General features: G+C 46.8%; 1 protein-coding gene across 1 annotated transcript in view; it reads left to right on the top strand.

Moving 5' to 3' along the window:
* Positions 1–352: 352 nt before the first annotated feature.
* LOC129711793 (protein crumbs homolog 2-like) overlaps positions 353–24,794 on the top strand; it is a 129,659-nt gene continuing 105,217 nt past the window's right edge. The window contains exon 1 of the mRNA XM_055659728.1: positions 353–597. Coding sequence (XP_055515703.1) covers positions 534–597 — 64 coding nt within the window. The 5' untranslated portion in view covers positions 353–533. The remainder of the gene's footprint in view (positions 598–24,794) is intronic.

Below are 24,794 nucleotides of genomic sequence, written 5' to 3'. Positions count from 1 at the left end.
GATTAATTATCACAGTCACAAGCTTTCAGAAATTATAAATATACGCTTTAAAGCCTGCAGTTTAGAAATGATGTCAACATCTTTCTATAGTAAATGAATCATCAAAAGTTAGATTGTTAGATTTCCAAACCCTTTTCACAATGAAAATTGGTCACCCTGTTAAAACGCATGTAACCTGTAGTTGTTTGTGGACAAGGAGAGTGTTGGAAATGATGGGAATGCCTCATTCCTAAAAGTCACGAGGACACTCATAAGTTCAGCTGCAGGACATCATTGACCCAGTCCAGCTGAGAAGTCCGGACCGTGTATTACAAAGTGCTCTAACGGGCTTGAGTGAAGCTGGAGCGAGTGGACGGGGGCGAGAGTATCATTGGTGTTCACTGTTGTGACTGAGCATGGAGCACTGGTGATGTTCTTCCCATCAGTTTGTGAGCGGGCTTTGAAGGACATGCTGGAGAGGCAGCTGAGAGAGGGTGCTGCTGCTGCTGCACACTGCTTGCTCCAGCGTATCTAGACTGCTTGCCCCAATAACCATGGAAGGACAGAGAGCCTTGTCTCACCCTGCTGCACTGATTGTGATATGTCTCTCCTTTTGCGGTAGGTCAACCCTCAGCTTTTTTTCTGCGCTAAACTTTCTTAACTAGTACCACGGAGCTGAAGTTGAGTTTTGCGACTGGAATTGAGAAAGACTTAGCATGGACTTTATTTCTCGTGCACTAAGCTGAATCGTTGGAGTATGGTTAGGGTTTTATGTGAGCTGAATACTTTGCGCTTTACTGGCTAGTACAGGAGAAGGCAAATGCTTAAACTTGGTCTGATAACTGATAAAAATGAATTTTGTTTTGCTTGTGGCTAATTGATTCGCTCACAAGCCAAATGACTGTTCTGCCTACCTTCAGTTTGCACGGAGTTTTGAAATGAATGTGGACGGCTTAACTTCTGAAAGCAAAGCAGCACAATGAAATTTCTTTCAGTAACCATAGTGATAGCAGTCACTGTTGCTGGGCAATTAGAGGAGTAGAATTTACTGCAGGAGAGGAGAGGATGGGAGACGTTTTTTTTTTGTTTCACATGAGTAGGGTAATAAAACGAGGGATATCCAGCCCAGTCCTCTCCTTCAATATTGAGCATGATTGATGAAGGTGGCTCTGTCACTGGTGTGCCTTTCACTTCTGACCCTTGAATGGAACAAACTATGTGTTTCTACTTGGTGGTAAACTGCAAGCTAATCGGCGGGGTCACTGAGGAGAGGTAATATTTTAACCCAGTAAAACAGCTGGAGTAGTCGAGGGTGGCCACGTGAATGAGCCCAGTTCCACGATGAAACTCTCCATACTAGTGTCTGCTTTTTTTTAAACCTTCCACTGAAAAATAAGGCAAAAACCTTATCTGTTGCTGCTTTGCGTCGGGTTATCGGGTCAAAGAGAGATATCTGGTGGCATTAGTGTGAATTGCTCCAGTTTTGGTGACTGGCTCGGTGAAGTTTCAGTTAACTCTCTGTCGGTAACTAATGATCACCCTGACCATTGAAACTAATCTTCTTGCAATTCTGGGTCTGGTCCTGTTGTCCTTTCTAATGCTTTAATTGATTACTAGATTAATCTCAGTGCGAAGATGGTTGGCATCTTCAGCAAAAAAAAGGTCATATCACACAACACGGAACACACAGCACGGTGGCGCAGCGGTAGAGTTGCTGCCTTACAGCGGCAGCGACCCAGGTTCGATCCTGACTATGGGTGCTGTTTGTACAGAGTTTGCACTCTGTGACCGATTGGGTGTCTCCCTGTGACCGAGTGGGTTTCCTCCGGGTGCTCCGGTTCCCTCGCACATTCCAAAGATGTGCAGGTTTTGAAGGTCAATTGGCTTCTGTAAAAATTGTCCCTAGTGTGTAGGATTGTTGGGCGGCGTGGACTCGGTGGACTGAAGAGCCTGTAACTCTAAACTAAACTGAACTGGGCGATGAAGGAAGTCTCTACATGGGCTTTTAAGAAGAGTGGAAAAGTATCTGAAACTACGGGAGATGTTTGTTAACATATAGCAAGCCTGTTCAGAAGGCTTGGTGATGAGGGAGGATGAATCGCCAGATGGTAGTGGCAGATCAGTGGCAATGTTGAACAGTTTGTTGCCTGTGTAATCCCCGCTTGCGCCTTTAGTCAGCTCCAGCAGTTGGTGCTTCAAGTAGTTCCACGCAGCTCAAAACGCCAGTAAAACCTTCCCAAGTCACAATAAACTGGCCGGTTACAGCAATTAAATATAGGAATAATAAGCCAGGCAACAAAGTTTCTTCAACTTTGTTGCAACTGAAAAATGATTTTGAGTACTGAAACAGCAACCACAGAAGAAGTCATTGCAGAAGAAGGTGTAGAGGGACATAGACCTAACGCGGGCAGGTGGGACTAGTGTTGATGGGGCATCTTGGTCAACATAGGCAAGTTGGGCCGAAGGGCCTGTTTCCGTGCTGTATGACTCTGTGGTTCTATAACTTGTAGCAGGTTGAATTTGTGGCAGAGTTGTTATGCTGAGAAAGGGTACAGAGATGCGGCGTGGAAACAGGCCCTTCGGCCCACTGAGTCCGTGCCGACCAGCAATACCACACTAGCACTGTCCTCCACGCATAGGGACAATTATTCACAATTTTATCGAAGCCAATTAACCTACAAACCTGTATGTTTTCGGAGTGTGGGAGGAAACCGGAGCACCCCGGAGAAAATCTATGTGGGGTGCAGGGAGAATGTACAAACTCTGTACAGAAAGCACCCGTGGTTAGGATGGAACCTGGGTCTCTGGCGCTGTAAGGCTGCAACTCGACCGTTGTGCCACCCCTAATGTTGCAGACAATGTTGCATCTTGGCTACCTCGGAGATCCTGAATACAGATGGTTCCAGTAGCTACTGAACATTTTTTTCTGCAGAAGTAATACTTTGCTACAGTGGTGGGTGGGGGGGGAAGGGGGTTGCTGTTTGAAGAGTGCTTTGGATTTTCTGAGTGGTTTCATTAGCTGGGTATTCAATGGGGTTTTCCAATTGATTCACCCCAGAGCCCGTCACTCATTCTTTTCTATACACGGTTGCTATAGGAAACAGAAGAATTTTTTGGCGATGAATGCGCAAGATTTCCAACTACTGTCAGGATAACAGTGGTTCATTATAGTGGCTCCAGGTGATTGTTGGTCTTCATGGTGCTGCTAGGTTTGGCTGGATGTCTGTTATGTTTCAATGTGTGGCTTGGAAAATCTGCTTGCTCCACAGCATATATTAATTCCCCACTCATTAAATGAAGCTTTCACCATGGACTGAGCCAAGCCTGTACATCCTTCCACTGGTGCCATTTTGCCTTCACAATCAACCATATTCCCAGTCTTCCAACCTACCTCATTGCACCCCTTGCACTTTTTTAAAATCTCTTTTTCTGCAGCTGAAACGAGGTACTGCGCTCTCTGTTTATTTTCTCTTTTGCCCGACCCATTGTACTCGTGTACGGTATGATACCATCGGGCTGCATCACAGCTTGGTTCAGGAACAGCTCTGCCCAAGACCGCAAGAAATTGCAGAGAGTTGTTGATGTAGCGCAGTCCATGACACGGACCACGCTCCTCACCATTGACACCATCTACACATCACGCTGCCTGAGGAAAGCAGCCAACATCATCAGGGACCACTCAGACCCCAAGTCATTCCCTCTTCTCTCTCCTGTCGGGCAGAAGATACGAAAGCTTGACAGCACGTACCACCACATCCAGGAACAGCATCTTCCCCGCTGTTATCAAGCCACACATCAGTCTTCCCATAAACCAGGGCGTAGTTCCAATTTGCATTCCAGTTCCACCCTACCTCATTGTGGACATTCGACGTGTCCTCTGTAAGTGTAGGTGATAATGCTGTAATTCCACATGCTGTTATTTTTCTCTTTGCACTACCTGTTATACTAGTGTCAGGCTTGTTTATAGTCATGTATGATTTGATTTGACTGAATAGCATGCAGACAATGGTAGAGCTGCCCCCACTACAGCACCAGCGACCTGGGTTCGATCCTGACCTCTGGGTGCTGTCTGTGTGGAATCTGTACCTTCTGCCTGGGTTTCCTCTGGGTGCTCCAGTTGCCTCCCACAAACCAAGGGTGTGTGGGTTTGTAGGTTAATTGGCCCCTGTAATTGCCCCTAGCATGTCGGGAGTGGATGCGAAATGTAGAACAAGTGTGAGTGGGTGATGGACGGTCATCGTGGACCCAGTGAACCAAAGACCTGTTTCCATGCTGTATCTCGTAACGAAACAAAAGCTTTTCACTGTATCCCAGTACATGTGACTATAATAAACGAATGCCAGAACAGCCCAAGGTTGTAAAAGCAGAATTCCAGATTTCTCGGTGGAGTTTCCGTTTAACCTTGATTCAGTCTAATTTACTTTTAAACTGACTGCAGAGCTGTATTTACCCAAATCAATAGGGGTGGCGTGGTGGTGGAGTTGCTGCCTTACAGTGCCAGACGCCCGGGTTTGATCTGACCGTTGGTGCTGTCTGTACGGAGTTTGTACGTTTTCCCCGTGACCACATGGGCTTTGCCCGGGTGCTCCCGTTTCCTCCCACAGTCCAAAGACGTACGGGTTTCTAGGCTAACTGGTTTTCGTAATATTGTAAATTGTCCCTAGTTGGATAGTGTTAATGTGCAGGGATTGCTGGTCGATGCGGACGCGGTGGGCTGTAGGGCCTGTTTCCACTCTGTATCCTTAAACTAAACTAAAGTAAATCCAATGTTCCAGATTCCCTGCACTCGACTCTATTTTTACTGGACTGTGTGTGCAAATGGGAATTTCACTGTACCTTAACCTTGTAACAATTCCTGTACCTTGTAACAATAAAGTTCCATTGAAGCAAATGAATAAAACGATGATGGTGGCAATGTTAGAGTGTGATGCAGACTTTGGTCCCACTGAACTCCAGAGAAGTTCCAGCACTGGGGTGGTTGTTCCCCTGTCAAGTCTATGTCTGCTCTATTCAAGAGAATCCAGCTGGTCCCATTTCAGAGCCATCCCCCTCCCCAAAGCCCTGATATTTATTCCTTTCAAGTATTTAAATCCCCAGCATCACTTTTGGTTAATCTCGCTGGCATTCCTCTGAAGCCTTCGTGTTTAGTTTCAAGTCTGGTCCCTGGAAGGTGGACACAAAGCTCTGGTTAGGGTGAATCAGCGTATCATAAGGCTGGGCATTGCGTTGATTCATAGAGTCACACAGAGGCCATTCGGCCCAACTTGTCCATGTTGACCAAGATGTCCCATCTAAACTAATCTCATATGTTCGTGTTTGGCCTATATTCCTCTGAACCTTTCATATCTACCGTACCTGTCCAGGTGTATTTTAAATGCTGTTATAATACCTGCCTCACCTACCACTGGTAGCTCGAACCATATATCCATCACCCTCTTTGTTTTTTTTTAGAATTATGTTATCAAGTTTAAACAGCTGATCTTCATTCTTGCTCCTAAGATATAACTATTCATGTGTTTCTTCTAAAAAATGTTCAGTTTTCTAATTTTCAAACAAATAAAGACCAATAGCAAAGCAATATTCACTCTGCTATACTGAGACGCAAGAGACAGCAGATGCTGGAATCTTGAGCAAAACACAAAGTGCTGGAAGAACTTGGCAGGTCAGGCAGCATCTGTGGAAGGAAATGGTCAGCTGACGATTTGGGGTCAGGCCCCTTCAGATTGAAACGTCACCTGTCCATTTCCCTCCACAGATGCCGCCAAGGGGGTGAACCCTCGGAAAGCGCCTGGACCTGATGGTATACATAGAAACATAGAAATTAGAATACCCGGTTGTGTTCTGAAAACCTGTGCGGACCAACTAACTGGAGTTTTTACTGACATTTTCAACCTCTCACTTCTGAGGTCTGAGGTTCCTACCTGCTTTAAAAGGGCATCAATTATACCAGTGCCCAAGAAGAGTAAGGTGACGCGCCTCAATGACCAGTGGCACTAACGTCTGTGGTGATGAAGTACTTTGAGAGATTGATTATGGCGCACATCAACTCATACCTCGACAAGAACCTCGACCCACTGCAGTTCGCTTACCGCCGCAACAGATCAACGGTGGATACGATCTCACTGGCTCTCCATTCTGCTCTGGACCACTTGGACAACAAAAACTCGTATGTCAGGCTGTTATTCATTGACTACAGCTCGGCATTTAACACCATCATCCCCGCCAGCTGGTTACCAAGCTCTCAGATCTGGGTCTCTGTGCATCCCTCTGCAATTGGATCCTCGACGTCCTCATCCACAGAACACGGTCTGCCCGTATTGGTGGAAATGTGACATCCTCGATAACAATCAGCACGGGAGCACCTCAAGGCTGCGTGCTCAGCCTTCTGCTGTACTCACTCCATACCTATGACTGCATAGCCAGACATAGTGCGAACTCCATCATCAAGTTCGCCGAAGCCACCACTGTTGTGGGATGAATCACTGATGGGGACGAGTCGGAGTATAGAAGTGAGGACGACCAATTGACCAAATGGTAGCAGCACAATATCCTGGCTCTCAACACCAGCAAAGCCAAGGAACTGATTGTGGACTTTGTAAGGGGTAGGATAGGGACCCACAATCCACTTTATATCAACGGGACGATGGTGGAAAGGGTCAAGAACTTCAAATTCCTGGGCGTGCATATATCCAAAGATCTTTCCTGGTCCCAGCACACTGATGTAATTAGATTCAGATTCGGATTCAGATTCAATTTTAATTGTCATTGTCAGTGTACAGTACAGAGACAACGAAATGCATTTAGCATCTCCCTGGAAGAGCGACATAGCAAACGATTTGAATAAATAATAATAAGTGTCCGGGGGGGGGGGGGGGTGATTGGCAGTCACCAAGGTACGTTGTTGAGTAGAGTGACAGCCGCCGGAAAGAAGCTGTTCCTCGACCTGCTGGTTCGGCAACGGAGAGACCTATAGCGCCTCCCGGATGGTAGGAGGGTAAACAGTCCATGGTTGGGGTGAGAGCAGTCCTTGGCGATGTTGAGCGCCCTCTGCAGACAGCGCTTGATTTGGACAGACTCAATGGAGGGGAGCGAGGAACCGGTGATGCGTTGGGCAATTTTCACCACCCTCTGCAATGCCTTCCGGTCGGAGACAGAGCAGTTGCCATACCATACTGTGATGCAGTTGGTAAGGATGCTCTCGATGGTGCAGCAGTAGAAGTTCACCAGGATCTGAGGAGACAGATGGACCTTCTTCAGTCTCCTCAGGAAGAAGAGACGCTGATGAGCCTTCTTGATCAGAGTAGAGGTATTGTGGGTCCAAGAGAGGTCATCAGAGATGTTGACTCCCAGGAGCCTGAAGCTAGAAACACGTTCCACCTCCGTCCCGTTAATGTGGATGGGGGTGTGCGTTCCGCCTCTGGACTTCCTGAAGTCTACAATGAGCTCCTTGGTCTTCTTGGAGTTAAGGGCCAGGTTGTTGTCAGCGCACCATGCTGCTAAGTGCTGGACCTCCTCCCTGTAGGCCAGCTCATCGTTGTTGCTGATGAGGCCAATCACCGTTGTATCATCTGCATACTTGATGATGGTGTTAGTACCATGTACAGGTGTGCAGTCATAGGTGAAGAGGGAGTAGAGGAGGGGGCTCATTATAAAGAAAGCACATCAGCGCCTCTACTTCCTGAGAAGATTACGGAGAGTCGGTATGTCAAAGATGACTCTCTCGAACTTCTACAGGTGCGCAGTAGAGAGAATGCTGACCGGTTGCATCGTGGCTTGGTTTGGCAACTCCAGCGTCCAGGAGCGGAAAAGACTGCAGAAAGTTGTGACCACTACCCAGTCCATCATCGGCTTTGACCTCCCCACCATCGAAGGGATCTATCGCAGTCGCTGCCCCAAAAAGGCTGCCAACATCATCAAGGACCCACATCATCCTGGCCACGCACTCATCTCTCCGCTACCATCGGGTAGAAGGTACAGGGGCCAGAAAACTGGTACATCCAGGTTCAGGAACAGCTTCTTCCCCACAGCCATCGGGCTATTAATCTCGCCAACAAACGGACTCTGAACTGTAACAGCCTATTGCACTTTCTCTGTTTATTTATGTGTATATTGAATTGAACTGTTCTGTATTTCTGCTTACAATATTCTGTTGTGCTGCAGCAAGCAAGAATTTTGTTGTCCTATCTGGGACACATGACAATAAACTCACTTGACTTCACCAGTTGGACTCCACCAGCACCTTGTGCTTCACTCTGCCACATGCTGTGCTTCCCCTGTGTGGTGTCTTGCACTTGTCGGAACTCGGTGGAAAGCAGAAATCAGTAATAGCCCTCGGGTGGTTATTACCAATTCAAATCGAGCAAGAGAGTCAAATAAAGACAACATGAACTAATATGAGTGTACGGAATTTCCTCTTCACCATGAGTTGATGTTTGCAATGTTACCTTCTCATCGACACTTTCAGCACTATCTTGCAAGTAGCTATTCACACTCACTCGACAGTGGTTTAGAATCGTTTAACGCTTCAGTGACATTCAACAGCCTCTGAATCAATGCTGAGCAGCGGCCTACGAGCGGCCTGTGTTTCATGTAAAAGACCAATTCTCACTTCCAATTTGGCTCACCTCAAACAAAATAGCGGAATCACTTTTGGCTACCATATCTGAGGAAGGATGTGTTGGCACTGGAGGTTTACAAGAATGATCCCAGGAATGAGTAGGTTAACCTATGATGAGCATTTGTCGGCACTGGGCCTGTACTCACTAGAGTTTAGAAGAATGAGGGGGGACCACATTGAAACGTACAGAATAGTGAAAGGCTTGGATAGAGTGAATGCAGAGAGGATGTTTCCACTATTGGGAGAGTCTAGGACTTGAGGTCATAGCCGCACAATTAAAGGACATTCTTTTGGGATGGAGATGAGGTGGAGTTTCTTTAGTCAGAGGGTGGTGAATCTGTAAAATTCTTTGCCACAGAAGGCTGTGGAGGCCAGGTCAGTGGGTAATTTTAAGGCAGAGATAGATTTTTGGATTAGTATAGGTGTCTGAGGTTATGGGCAGAAGGCAGGAGAATGGGGTTGGGAGGGAGAGATAGATCAGCAATGATTAAATGGCGGAGTAGACTTGATGGGCCAAATGGCCTAATTCTACTATCACATGGCTTTTCAATAAAATAACTTTTCACTGTACCTCGGTACACGTGTCAATAAACTAAACTGAATTCACCTGAAATTCCAGCATCAACAACATGCCAAACTTCATCAATAATAAATAATGTGACTCGGTGGTAGAATCACCCTGCTCCCTGGCCACAAGATAGCCCTGGACTGGTGCTGCCCTGGGAAAGAAGAGAGTAATAAAAGTGCACAGATCCTGACTTATTACTCGGGGGCCTGGACATGCTGTGGTCAGAGAGTCAGTGGAGAGTTTTGACAAACATAGATAGTTTTCTCTGCACCGTCAGAAGCTGAGGGTAGACGTGATGGAAGATTATAAAATCATGAGATGCATAGACAAGGTAGACAATCAGAACCTTTTTTCACCAGGGTGGAAATGTCAAAGATTAGCCTGCATATATTTAAGACAAGAGAGGCAAAGTTTAAAGATGATGTGTAGGGTAAGGTTTTTTACACTGAGAGTGATGGTGCCTGGAGTTGGTGGTGGAGGCAGAAATTAAAGTGGCATTTTAAAGAGTTTTAAATAGGCACATGGATATGCAGGAAATAGAGGGTTATAGATTGCGTGCAGGCGCAGGAGATTAGTTTAACTGGGCATCATGTTTGGCATGGAAATTGTGGGCCGAATGGCCTGTTTTGTGCTCTATGTGGAAACAAGGACTGCAAATGCTGGTTAATGGACAGAAGGATACAAAGTGCTGGAGTAACCAGCAGGTCAGGCAGCATCTCTGGAGAACATGGATAGGTGATGTTGTTCCTTCTTTTCTTTCTTTGTCTAGTTCAGTCTGAAGAAGGGTCTTGACTCAAAACGTCGCCTATTCCTATTTTCCGGAGGTGCTACCTGACCTGCTGAGTTGCTCCAGCATTTTGTGTCTACCTTTGTTTCTTTCTGTTTGAGTTACCCCGGCACTTTGTGTCCTTTTCCACGCTGCGTTCCATGTTCTATGACGAGGAAGAAGTCGTCTTTATTCCACTAGGGTTCAGGTTGAGTATATCTTCCAGAGATATGTTACACGCTGTCGATTATCATGGCTGGTAATTCTTCAGAAGGATCCGTCTGACAGCTGGGATAAAACATGCTTCCCTGACCTGCAGCTGACTTTGTGCATTCCCGCTCTACTGAAGAGTGAACCCAGACACATCCATCAGCTATTCCTTTCTAGTTGCGAATCTCATCCGTTATATCATATTGGGTTACAAGATCTCTCCGCGTTGCTGCTTTTCATCCGACAACGCAGAACAATGATGTGCATTAGGTGACATCAAAAGGGTTTGTCAAAGATTTGAATGGACCTGCTCCCCCGATGGTTTCAGCAGAAGGTTGTTGAGAGGGCAGAGGTATTAGAATACTCACCTGAGCAAGTTACCATTGAACCCAGGGACTTCCAACTACCACTGATTCTCAAAGTTCCAGATATGCGGGCTACACCAAATTATGGACGCAGCCCAGACCATCACACAAACCAACCACTCTTCCATTGACTCCATGTGTACCTCGTGCTGCCTCAGCAAGGCCAACAGCATAATCAAGGATGAGTCGCACCCTGCTGCTCTCTTTTCTTAATGTCCCCCCCCCACATTCCCAATCTGACCTTTCTGTCCTGGGCCTCCTCCATTGTCAGAGAGGCCCAGCGCAAATTGGAGGAACAGCACCTCGTATTTCACGCGTAGAATACACCCCAGCGGTGTGAACTTTGACTTCTCTAACTTCAAATAGTCCTTGCTTGTCCTCTCTCCCTCCCCATCACAGTTCTCCCACTGGTCTTAATGTCTCCGACTACATTTATCTCTGTACTGCCTACTCCCCTGGCATCAGTCTGAAGAAGGGTCTCGACGCGAAATGTCATCCATTCCTCCTTCTCCAGAGATACTGCCTGTCCCGCTGAGTTACTCTAGCATTTTTTGTCTGTCCTCAAGTGAACTCGTAAATTGTAAACCTATCCACTCCCAGTAAACTGATTGATCCCAGTAAATGATACGATACGATACGATAGAACTTTATTTATCCCAGGATGGAAATTGATCGGCCAACAGGGGGGGGAGAGGCGAGTCAGTCTCAGTCTACCCCACGACAGAAGGGGGAGGAGTTGTACAGTTTGATATCCACAGGGAAGAAGGATCTCCTGTGGCGTTCTGTCCTGAATCTTGGTGGAACCAGTCTGTTGCTGAAGGTATGCCTCGGGTTGACCAGTGTGTCATGGAGGGGGTAAGCTGTATTGTCCAGGATGCTCCACAGTTTGAGGAGCATCCTCCCCTCCAAGACCAACCTCCCATAACACGAATCTAGAGAGTGTGATTGTCATATGTACTGGCAACAGAACTATGAATAACTTACTTGCAGCGGCAGAGCAGGCCTGTAAATACAATAACACAACAAGTAAAGATGTAAGAATCAATTAAATGATATCACAAGAACAATGGTTCAAGGGACTGGAAAACCACTGTCCCAAAAACTCTCCCTTGGGGAAATAATGACACAAGGGGCTGCAGATGCTGGAATCCTCAGCAAAAGACCAGAAGTGCTGGTCAGGCAACATCTGTAGAGGGAAATGAACAGGTAACGATTCAGTCTGAGGGGTCCTGACTTTTCTGTGGTGGGGGGAGGGTGGGTGGGGTGGAAGAAATGAAAGGATGATGTTTTGTGTCGGGACCCTTCTTCAGATGTGTGAAACCCTGTTTGTGCAGGAACCAGGAACTGGGGGCTGGGCACAGAGAGGAACGCAGAAAGAAAATGAAGTTTCATCCTATGTTGAAGGAGCGAGCAGATGCTGAAGATAAAAAAAAAAGAACTACAGATGCTGAAAGTCTGAAGTAAACAGAGAAACTGCCTGAAAAGCTCAGCAAGTCATCTGTGAAGTGAAGAGAGAACATTAGTGTACTGGGTCCCAGTGTAGGTTGGGTTTTGCACTTTGGAAGATACTGCAAGCCATTCCCAAACACCAAACCAACCATCCATGATTTTCAAACCTTCCCCATAATATCTCATCCAAGTTGTAACAGTATTGTCCTTGATCTCTCCAGGGAGACGGGCTTTTGTGTTGTGCAGAAGAATTATTAAAGAGAATTTTTTTTCCTCAGTAAAATGACACAACATGTATTGTGCCAAGAATTACATTTAGCAGTTGAGCACACTATGTGAATTGTGCTCGTAATCTCTGTGCGTAAATCTCTCTCCGTAGGAAGATTAAGAGTCCCTGATGTCACAGTTTGTTCTATTGTGTGAAAATCAAGATGCTTGTTCCGTCGGGGGCAAAAGAAAGGTTTAAAAAAAAAAAAAAACCTGCCTTTCAGAGTTAGATGTAAAGAGCTAAAACGTCTATAACATTATATCCCAATGTAATTGGAAAGGAGATGCTGAATTTCTGAACCTATCATTTATGCAATCATGTGATCTATAGTCATACAGTATGGAAACAGGCCCTTTGGCCCAACTTACCCATGCTATCTTTGACTAACTCTTGCCCAATTGGTATGCCACTAACATCTCATTGGGCCAGGTAGAATTGGGCAACTGTTGGAGACATGGTGTCGATACAGGCCAGCACAGTAGCGGTACAGCGCCAAAGATCCAGGTTCGGTCCTGACCACGGGTGCTGTCTGTATGGAGTTTGTACGTTCTCTCTGTTACCATGTGGGTTTTTTCCGGGTACTCCGGTTCCCTCCCACACTCCAAAGATGTGCAGGTTTGTAGGTTAATTGGTTTCAGTAACATTGTCCCTAGAGTGGTAGGATAGTGTTAGTGTATGGGGATCGCTGGTTGGCATGGACACAGTGGGCTGAAGGGCCTGTTTGCGAGTTGTATCTCTAAACTGAACGGCTGTGACAGATTCTATGACTGGTGCACAAGGGTCAACTGATGATGATGGCAACGTGAAGCACCCTCTGGCCTGTCTGGTGGCCAATGTACTATCAGGTTCTTGAAAATAGACAAACTTGGTGTGTTTTCTCTGGAGCATTGGAAGCTGAGGAGAGACCTGATAGAAGAATGGTCAATGGTTCTTTATTGTCACATATACATACGTACAGTGAAATTACTTTTTGCGTACAGTTCAGTGAAATATTACCATACTAAGCACAATCCCAGATTGCCGTAAATAGTCCGCTAAGACTGCATACAAGAGTCACCCGGGTTCGGTACTGTTTTCAAAGTCCAATCCGGCCTGTGCTCTTCATCTCCTGGAGTGGGGCCTGATCCAGGCGCGCTCCAGGCTGCTGCAGTGCCTCCCTCTGTGGCCTCCGTCCAGATCATCCAGCGACCGCTCGCCCCTCTGCTCGCCCGGCCTCCTTCAGCCTTTGTGCCCCTGGGGGCGGGGTGCCACCCGCAGCCGACCTTGAGGGCGCGGAAGGTAAGACCCTGGTTTACTCTCACACCGGCCCCTTGCTCTCGCGCTCACCATGGCCGGCACTCTTTGGCCACCTCTCCAGTTCTCTGGACCTTGGCGGGGCGAGCAACGGCCGGCTCAGAGTCTCCCTCTACAGGCAGCGGCCCGCCATTCCTTATATAAAATTATGAGAGGCATAGATAGGGTAGACAGTCAGAAACATTTGGGTGGAAATGTCAAAGCCTAGAGGGCATAGCTTTAACGTGAGGGAGACAAAAGGCAAGATTTTTCTTTTTTGCCCAGAGGGTGGCGGGTGTCTGGAACACGCTGTCCGGGAATGGTGGTGGGGACAAATACGATAGTGGTGTTTGGATGGGCACATGTATATGCAAGGGAGGGATATGGATCACGTGCAGGAGATTAGTTTAACTTGGCATTGTGTTCATGTGTGGATATTGTGGGCCAAAGTGCCTGTTCCGATGCTGTACTGTTCTATGTTCTATGCGTCCGCTGGTGACTTGTCGCTATAATGACCATGAGTCGGCCCATGAGAGACGCCAGTACAGGAGATCGTCAGCCCATTCCCCACCATCTGAGTAACGAGGACGTACAGCCACACTTTGACCAAATCTGAGCAATGGCTCCGGACACTCGAATGAAGTGACACCATATGTTTGCGATCACCACATGGTCGTTTTAACAGGAAATGCTGAGGGACAAGACGTCTGAAGAAGGGTTTCCACCCGAAACGTTGCCCATTTCCTTCGCTCCATAGATGCTGCCGCACCCGCCGAATTTCTCCAGCATTTTTGTCTACCTTCTGTTTTCCAGCATCTGCAGTTCCTTCTTAAACGTATTCTTTGGGCGGCAGGAGATTGCACTAATTTCGGTGGATTCATCTCGTTGTGCAGTTTTAATACAATCCCTGGTCACAGCACAATAACGATGGTTGTCGGTGCCCTTTATTTTTGGAAGAGGAAGAGATTTTGCTTTTTCCCTTAATAAGGGAAACGAAAACAAAATAAATCTCTGGGTCAGAAGTGAAAGGCAGGCAAGGCAACGTGTCGATGAATGAATGTGCACAACTGACAGCTGTTGACAGCTCGGCAAGGTGCTTTGTTAATAGACAGAGCTTCGGAGAATACATTTCTTATAAACATTGGATGAAGAGCATCAACACCAACCAATGCGAAGGCGTTCTCAGAACCAAGTGGAAAAATAGCCCAAACAAATCCCTCCCCCACTGCTTGCTTGCATGGCAGGTTACAGTGACGAGGTGGACTCTACAAATGGGCTCCACTTTTCACTGGGTCCACGTCCATAGATTGGTGGTGACACGCATAGATAAAGTGGCAAAGAAGGCGGATGGTCTGCTTGCCTTCTGAGGAACGGTCTCAACCAGAAACGTAATCTATTCCTTTTGTCCGGAGATGCTGCCTGTCCCGCTGAGTTACTCCAGCTTCTTGTGTCTCTCTTTGGTGTAAACCAGCATCTGCAGGTCCTTCCTACACAGAAGAATTAGGAAGTCGTGTTGCAGCTAAATGCCCCTGTCCCACTTAGGAAACCTGAACGGAAACCTCTGGTGATTTTGCGCCCCACCCAAGGTTTCCGTGCGGTTCCCGGAGGTTTTTGTCTGTCTCCCTACCTGCTTCCACTACCTGCAACCACCTGCAACCTCCGGGTTTCCGTTCAGGTTTCCTAAGTGGGACGGGCATTATACAACATTTGTTAGGCCGCACTCGCGTGCAGTTCTGGTCGCCCCCATTACAGGAAGGACGTGGAGACTTTGGAGAGGGTTCAGAAGAGGTTTAGCAGAACGTTACCTGGATTAGAGGGTACTAGTTAATATTTGACAAACTTGGATTTTCTCTGGAATGTCAGAGCTGGAGGGGAGACCTGATAGAAGTTTATAAAATTCCAAGAGACAAAGGTAAGGGTGTACAGTCAGTTTTTTTTTTTTTTTTTTTTTTAATTTTTATTTTATTCGTTTTTTTTTTGCCAGGGTGAAAATGGCAGAGACTAGATGGCATAGCTTTAAGGTGGGAGGGGCAGAGCAATTCTTTGAATACAGAGTGGTTCATGCCTGGAAAGTGTTGGCGGGGGTGGGGCTGGGGTGACATCAGCATTTGCTGATCTCCTGGGCAGATGGGATCCTGCCTCCTAATAGGCTTTTGGAAAAGGGATTGAGGGATATGGATCACATGCCGGCAGAGGAGATTAGTTTGACTTGGCGTCATGTTTGACACGAACATTGTGGATGAACGGCTTGTTCCTGTGCTGTCCTGTTCCATGTTCTCTGTTCTTATCATAACCTTGGAAACCCAAGGGAAACAATGGGATGGGAACTAGTCATTTGGTCAGCAACTCCATCGAGTGGAGTGTGGAAATGGAAGGCGTGGATTGCTCCTTGACGGGTTGTCCTGGGTCATGGCCACCTTGTGGGACCTAACAATTCTGCAAAATAATCAGGAACGGTGCAGAATGCAAGGCCACCAGTCTGACACTAATTGAGGATCGAATTTTGCATGGTACTGGACTATTTTGCTTTGCTTATTGTAACATATAGCGAGGTGTGAGGAAAAGCTTTGTATGCTGCTATTCAGGCAAACCAATTTGTACTGTACACATCAAATAATTCCACAAGTACAGCTGATAGTACAAAGCTTAAAGTACCAGGGTGCAGAATGTTACAGGTACAGAGAAAGTGCAGATTAAATAAAAGTGCAAGTTCTGCAGTGAGGTAGGTTGGGAGATTGGGACTACATCCTAACTTGTTTGACACTGTGATAACAGAGGAAGAAGATGTTCCTGAATCTGGTGATATGCATTAGGGTTAGGGTGAGAGAAACCCACGGGGAGAATGTGCAAACTCCACACAGACAGCACTCGAGGGCAGGATCAAACTGGCTCTCAAGCCAATTAACTTACAAACCTGAAGTCTTTGAAGTGTGGGAGGAATTGGGAGATCCCGGAGAAAACCCACGCAGGTCATGGGGAGAACGTACAAGGGTCCATGAAGATGTGAGGCAGCAGCTCTACCCGCTGCACCACTAGTGCCGTACCCTACTCTGTTCTGGAGCTGCCAGCATCTTGCAGCTGACATCGGCATTTGCGGATCTCCTGGGCCGCAAAGCAAGAGAATAAATCCTGATCCTGTCTCAAGACAAAATGTTAAGAAGTTTTTGGATTAGTCTGCAGAAAGACAAAACAGGACTGATCAAAGGGCTTCAAAGCAGCAGGTGGATTGTGTTGTGTTTGATTTCCTCCTGTGGGCTTGTAGTTCCTAACGCCTGCTGGGTTAGTGGGAGCACCGACAATGAAAGTTTCAGGTACGGGGGAGTCCTACACGATTCACTGCTGACTCACACATGTAAATGCATTAGTCGTGGGCTGAGCACTATCGGGGTGAACAATTCACATGGAGCTGTTGTGAAGAAAGGCTTTGTCACTGTTGATTACACACATCACTTGATTTCAGTTTGGAAGCAAGAAAATAATTAAGATTCATTATTAGTCGGAGCCTCTCCCTTGTGAGGTTCAATGTCTCTGGGATGCATCTGCTGCTGTTTCTGTTCTGCAGTGGTTGTGATATCTAGTGGCCCGGGTACACTGCCCAACATTGTTTCAACTCAGTGCCTACTGCTAACGAGCCCCAACGTCAGGAATTGGCAAACAAACATCTCTGCCTCGTTCCAGAGTTGTGTCAAAATGTGCCAAGAACTGTTTCTTTTTCAATTTTGTTTTCATTCAACATTGAACACGGCACACATTATCATATTGCAAGAATGAGTTTTCTAAAGAAGCCCTAACATTTCGGTGTTTAAGAAGGAACTGCAGATGCTGGAAAATCGAAGGTACACAAAAATGCTGGAGAAACTCAGCGGGTGCAGCAGCATCTATGGAGCGAAGGAAATGGGCAACGTTTCGGGCCGAAACGTTGCCTATTTCCTTCGCTCCATAGATGCTGCTGCACCCGCTGAGTTTCTCCAGCATTTTTGTGTACCATAACATTTTGGTATCAGTATTGATTGAGTGAAAGATATGGAAACTGGCCCTTCTGCCCACCAAGTCCACGCCGACCATCGATCACCCATTCAAACTAGTTCTATGTTATTCCACTTTCTCATCCACTCCCTACACACTAGGGGCAATTTATTGACGCCAATTAACCTACAAACCCGTATGTCTTATGGATGTGGGAGGAACCTGAGGAAACGTGGGAGAACATGCAAACACCACACAGAGAGCACTCAAAGCTGGGATCGAACCTGGGTCTCTGACACTGTGAGGCAGCAGCTCTACCAACTGCGCCACTGTGCCACCCTATGGGTTATTTGTGTCACATGCACAAGTTACAGTGAAAAGCTTTTGTACCCAAGTGGGCCAAATCAAACTGCTACAAGAGTACAAGCCATACATATGGTACAATTGGTAGTTCAAAGAGAAACATACCAGGGTGCAGAACATAGTTTGTAGCATTGCAGATGCAGAGAAAATGTCCTATGTTTGCAATGAGGTAGACTGAAAGATCGTGACTGCACCGCATCTTAAAATTATAATGGACACAAAATGCTGGAGTAACTCAGCGGTTCAGGCAGCATCTCTGAAGGAAGGGAATAGGCGACGTTTCGAGTCCGAACCCATCTTCACTGCTTAAAATGTACTTCTCTACAAACCCACACAAGCTCTTATTTTTAACAGGATTATATTTAGTTGTCACTTCGACATAACGCTCCACGCACGCAACGCTCTTGGGCTTTTTGTCAAATTCTGGGTCGTAATCCTTTCTTCAAAAGGCCGCCCAGATAAAAGAAGTTACCAAGGTAATGAATTAGGGAATGTGTTTGATTCGGTCAATACGAGGGTAGACTTATCTCAACCGCAAAATATGGACTTGAAAACTGTAGAAATATTTTCTCACTACAGACATTTGGAGGTCAGTGTTGGGGAGTTTGAGATAAATGATTTCAGGGCCATTTATCTTTGCTTGTTCCAATATTCAAGCACAGTGACAACACATCAGAAATGAATCAAAGCGAAATATACACGGAATAAAAGTTGCCTTAAACTTGCTGGTGTTACATTTGCAGGACACCCCTGTTGATCAATGTTTGCACAAAGGCCTGGCACCTCTTCAGTTTAGCATTGTGCTATTTGGCTGTCTTCACCCCGCACCCCCCCCCCCCCTTCCCCCCAACCCCTACCCACTGTGATATACCTGACAGGTGGAAGCAACAACCAGCCGTTTGCCCCACCGCTGGCAAAGATATGTCAGAGGAATGTTTCCAGGCAAATCTACATACAAAGACAAGGAAACCAGAATGAATGAGGAGAGAGGAGCAGGGAAGTGGAGAGGGATTTAAATTAAAAGAGCGCTCTGCGGATTGCAATTAAGTAGAGATGGATGCCGCTCCAGAAGAGAAGTGATTTAATTTCCTTGTAAAAGATCTAATGTTAAAGGCCAGGTTAGGAAAGCAGGTTAGAACATTCAGGTGTTTTATAGCAACTGGTGTAAATTAGAGAATAATTAAATCTCTACCAGTGAAGCGATCGTGAGCTCCGACTGCTCCGGTTTCTTCCCACATCCCACAAGCATGCGGGTTTGTTGGTTCATTGACCTGTGCAAATTGCCCCGAGCGTGTACGGAATGGATGCAAAAGTGAGATAACATAACTAGTGTGAAAGAATTATCACATGTGACATGTCACAGTCAGATTCTTTGTTTTGCATCTACAAGTATGCAAAGAGTGGCCACATATAGGGTGCTGACTAATGGTCCCCCTTTGTTTCTGGTGGCCCCCCCATGCAGGGTTCCCCTTTGTTCTCGGCGGTGGGTCCGGCACCCATGCGGACCTGTCCTCCTCGAACGCCAGCGCCCACCCTCGACCTCGACCGTTGGCAGGCCCTCTCCTGACGGCTCCATGGCACAGACCCTGAGTCCAGCCGTGGGGATCCGCCACCCGGCTTCTCAAAGGCTGCAGCCTCCTGTGAGCGTCATGAGCAGGTTAGATAGTCAGCATGGACTCAATGGGCCAAAGGGCCTGTTTCAATGCTGTATCTTTCTATCCAGCAAGCAATTTTTAAAAATTGAAGTGGTAATACGAGTAGACCGTTCGGCCCATCCTCCAATTCTGTCATTCAGTGAGATTGTGGATGACCTACCACCTTCACGCCACGTTCCTGAAATAACCCAACATCCATTAGTTTTTTAATATCTAAAAACATTCTTATTTTTGTCTATCTTGTGGCAGTAATATGAACAATTGATGTCTATCCTGCTGTCTCAGCATCACACGGGAGGGCTGGTCACCAACACAATATTCCACCTCTCCACCAATTCCAATATTTCGCGCCGGGGGAGGGCTTTCTGTTGCGCTAGTATGGGTGTTATGGGCCGAAGGTATTGTTTTCCAGAGGGCTAGTATAGACATTGTGGGCCGAATGCATTCTTGGGCTGGCAGCCAACTGTTGCAACAATTTTAAAAGCCAAGCCAAGGCAAACAATTTGGCTGCAACCACCCGTCAACCAAAATTCATTTTGTGAACACAAACTTTTTATAAAGGCGAGGCAAACAATTGGGCAGCAGCCACCATACAGCCGCAATGAGGGGACTCACCATGGAGTAGACGTGCGTTCAGTGTTATTCGCAGCTCAGAGAGCCGTGACCCTCTCGCTTCCTGGGTCTGGCAGAGACTGAGTGAGGGACTACACATCCGGATTTTATAGTCCCCCCCCCCTGACGCCAGCGGGGGCAGCAGAGAGAACGGGGAATTTTTAAAAAACATTAATATCTCTCTGATTTTTCATCGATGGAAAAGATCCTCCGGTTCCGGAAGGCAGAGGGGGGTCAGAGTGAGATGGCCAAAAATGACGGCCGTAGGTGGCGGCGTTCTCTCGGAAATCACACCACAGTGAGCCAAAAGCGGTCAAGATCAGACTTTTAGTAATATAGATATCTATATTGCTAAAAGTCTGATTTTGACCACTTCCTGTTCTGTATATTGATTTTAGAAAAAACGGCTGTGATTTTTGGCCATCTCACTCAGAGTCCCCCTCCGCTGCGCAAGACAAGTGGATTTTTCCCATCGATAAAAAAATAAAATAGTTATTAGTGTTTAACAAATGTTGAGATTCTTTCTCCTGAAGGCCACGCCCCTTCGGGAGTGGAACCCAGAAATGTTTGAGTGCCTCAGTCAGTCTCTGCAAGATGGGGGAGCGAGAGGGTCACGTCTCTCAGTCTGAGCTGTGAATAACACTGAACACATGTCTACTAAACTGTGTGTGGTTTTACTGACCTTGAGTGCCCTTAATGGGGTTTGAAAAAGTGGTTGGTTTGGGAAAAAAAAGCACAGAAAATGGTTGGTGGTGGCTGGTTTGAAATGGCAAATGATTAAAAGTCTAAACTTGACAACTTCCTGTTTGCACTGTATATTGATTTTAGATAATACGCTACCACTTATGGCTGTGATTTTTGGCCATCTTACTCTGTCTCATCAGGTGCAGAGGATTCTGCCCATCAATGAAAAATAAAAGTGTTATTAGTGTTTAAAAAATGTTGAGAATCTCTCTCTTGTCAATCACGCCATGAAGGCCACGCCCCTTCCGGTAGGAGTGGGGAGGGATTATAAAACCCGGAAGTGTGGGTGTGGCTCAGTCAATGAAAGATCTGGGAGGGAGAGGTCACAACTCTGTCTGAGCTGTGAATCAACTGAACACACTGAATGTCTACTGAACTGTGAGTGTGATGTGTGGTGTTTATGTGTGGTTTCACCCTGCTTGAAATGGTATGGAAACTGCATTTGAATGTGGGGGCCTTGCACCCTGCTTGAAGTGGTATGGAACTGCAATTGAATTTGGTGACCTTGCACCCTGCTTGAAATGGAATTTCAAAGAATAGCCGTGAGTCAACTGCCAGCCCACCAGCCGTGAGTGAGCTGCCAGCACATCAGGCTTGAGTGACTGAGCTGCCACCGCAAGAATCCATTTGGCCCACAATGTCCATACTAGCCCTCTGGAAACCAGTCCCTTCAGCCCACAACACCAATACTAGCGCTCCAGAAAGTGCGCCCCCTCCCACCCCTCCACTGGCCACCAATATTGGAATTGGTGGAGAGGTGGAATATTGCGTTGGTGGATCAGCCCTCCCGTGTGAACATGGGACCACCACCAACCATATGTGTGTGTACTATGTTCAGCACAGACATTGTGGGCCGAATGAACTGTCCCTGTGGTGCACTGTTCCAGGTTCTATATATTAGATTAGCAAGAAAATAGTTGGAGAATTGTCATGATGCAAGTTGCAGTTAGATTCCTACAAGACGGTGCGTTTTTGCGCACGTGGTTCCCTGAAAGAGAGAAGAGGCAGTTGTAAGGAATATTCCACAGAGAGCATGGTGCAGACTGAGAGATTTGGTCGGAAGGTTTTAATTAGTGTAGGAAATCCGAGCGAGCAGAGACCGAGGTTCAAAGGAGCTGATTATATTCCTTGTGTTAATAAAAGTGCAGACCTCTCTGCTGCACAGCCTGCCTGCTGATCACCACAGTACGTGCGTTTGACCAACTTGCTTTTGACAAACTGGCCATTCAACGGCGAGAAGCTTTGATGTGCAGTCCATAAATTATTGAACAGATTTGTTTAAGGTTTGTTATGAGGGGAGCACATGTGGAATTCAATACCTGATTTGCTGCATTCTGCCCCTGTGGTGTGGCTCTATAACCAAGTGGTCAATATCCCTTTTCACCATTTGTTTACAGAATGTTGTAACCTCAGGCACAGCCTGTGCATGCTGCTCCATCTAAAAGGCCCATATGATGCTGGAGGTGTGAGCTGCCCCAGCACATGATTAGTTTAGTTTCATTGTCATGTATACCAAGGTACAGTGTAAAGCTTTTTGTTGCGTGCTAACCGATCAGCGGAGACTATACACGATTACAATCGAGCCGTGTACAGATACAGGATAAAGGGAATAATGTGTAGTGCTAAGTAAAGTTCGATTCAAGATGGTCCTTGGGTCTCCAGTGAGATGGATGGTAGCCCAGGATCGCTCACTGTTTGGTGATCGGTTGGTTCAATTGCCCGATAACAGCTGGGAAGAAGCTCTCCCTGAATCTGGATGCATGTGTTTTCTCACTTCTGTACCTCTTGCCTGATGGGAGAGAGGGGTGAGACTTGTCCTTGATTATGCTGCTGGCCTTGCTGAGGCAGCATGAAGTTGTAAATGGAGTAGATGGAAGGGAGTTTGGTTTGTGTGATGGCCTGGGCTGTGTCCACAACTCTCTGCAATTTCTTGCAGTCTTGGACGGAGCCGGTCGCAGCCCAATGCAGCAGTGCAGCTCAGGAACAGGCCCTTTGGTCCACAATGTCCATGCCAGATAGGATGCCAAGTTAAACCAATCTCCAAAGAGACGCTCGGAACCGCAGATGCTGGTTTACGAAAAAAAGATGCTGGAGTAACCTAGCGGATTGGGCAGCATTTTCTGGCAAACATGGCAGGGTGATGTTTTGGGTCTGATCCCGTCTTTGTACTCATAGAAGGGTTGGTAAGGGGAGTCCATGAGGATAGTTGGCTTCGGTAAAATTCTAAATTGTCCCTAGTGTGTGAGATAATGCTAGGGAATGGGGTGAACGTTGCTTGGTGTGGACTCGGTGGACCGAAGGGCTTGTTTCTGTGTTGTATGACTCTATGACTTTAAATGGCACTAGCTTAGATGGGGCATCTTGGTCGGCCAAGTTGGGCCTGTTTCGATGCTGTTTAACGCTGTGACAATAGAATGAGGCGGTAAACCTCACAAAACAATGGTGATCCGCTGGTTCTTATCACGGGCCCTGTCTTCTAATCGCACCACGAAATGACCTGGACTGCTGAAATCACCATCCCGGTGAGGGGGCGGCATGGTGGCACAGCGGTAGAGTGGCTTCCTTACTGCACCAGAGTCCCGAGTTCCATCCTGAGCATGGGTGCTGTCTACACGGAGTTTCTACGTTCACCCTGTGACTGTGTGGGTTTTCTCCAGGTGCTCCGGTTTCCTTCCACACTCCAAAGATATGCAGGTGTGCAGGTTAATTGGCCTTGTTAAGAATAGTAAATGACCCCTAGTGTGTAAGATTGCGCTAGTGTACAGGGTGATCGCAGGTTGGCGAGGACCCGGTGGGCCAAAGGGCCTGTTTTCACGCTGTGTCTCTAAACTAGTCCCAGCCTGAAGCACATGTAGCATTGCCAGGGCTAACCTTGCATTGTTGGCAGGCAGCGTGTGCCAGTGAAGGATAAAATGTTGCTTCCACCTTTGTGAAAGAAGTTACACCAACCAAATAGTATGAAAACTGATAGAACCTCTTGCATGTGTTTCAATGTAGGATGACCTCACAACCTACTGATGCATCGCAGGCTATTACAAAGTTAAAAACACCGAGCTGCAGATGCACAAATAGACACAAAAGGCTGGAGTAACTCAGCAGGTCAAGCAGCATCTCCAGGGAGCAGGTGGGATAGGTGATGTCTTGGGTCGCGACACTTCTCTTTTTTCAGGTGGGGGCCGAGGGATACAAAGGCAAGGACAGACCACTCTGTATTGGAAAGAGGGAGGTCAGGGTAGGAGGGTAGGTGAAAACTGGAGAGGGGTGAGGGCTGGGGTCTCGATCTAAAACGTCACCTAAACACGTTCTCCTGAGATCCTGCCTGCCCCGATGAGTTAATCCAGCACTGTGTCCTTCTCTGTTCCGAAAGTCATTTGATATGGTAACCATACCTCCACACTATTGCGATGAATGGCATAATAGGCATGTCAGACTGACAAGAATGGACGGTTACTAACAGTGAAGTGAGAAAGACAACTAGTTCTGCCCATTGTAGCAACAACTTTTATAATGGGTAATATAATGAGAGGTCGTTTGTGGAAGTGCCTCCAAGTTGCCTGGTACAAAGTTATGTTCTCTACATCAGACCCCCTGATGTGGATTCAGCGAATGCCCTTCAACGTCTTTAAATTTAGATTCATGTTGTTCTTTCGATAAAAATCTTTATACAGGCCATCCCAGAGTTCCAAACGCCCGACTTGAAGACACCTCAACAATTGATCGAACACTCATTATATTAATTATAAAAGTTATTGCTATTATCGGCAGAACTAGTTTTATTTTTCTCCCCACTTTTAGAAGCAGTTATAGAGTCATAGAGTGATACAGCGTGGAAACGGGCCCTTCGGCCCAACTTGCCCACACCGGCCAACAAGTCGCATCCACTGGACTAGCCCTGCCTGGACTAGTTTGGTCTGTATCCCTCCAAAACTGTTCTATCCATGTGCCTGTCTAACCATTTCT

This window comes from Leucoraja erinacea, chromosome 31 (genome assembly GCF_028641065.1).
Source record: "Leucoraja erinacea ecotype New England chromosome 31, Leri_hhj_1, whole genome shotgun sequence".
In the NCBI taxonomy this organism is placed as follows: Eukaryota; Metazoa; Chordata; class Chondrichthyes; order Rajiformes; family Rajidae; genus Leucoraja; species Leucoraja erinaceus.
The sequence above is the reverse complement of the archived record's forward strand: the minus strand, read 5'-3'. Positions and strand labels throughout refer to the sequence as shown.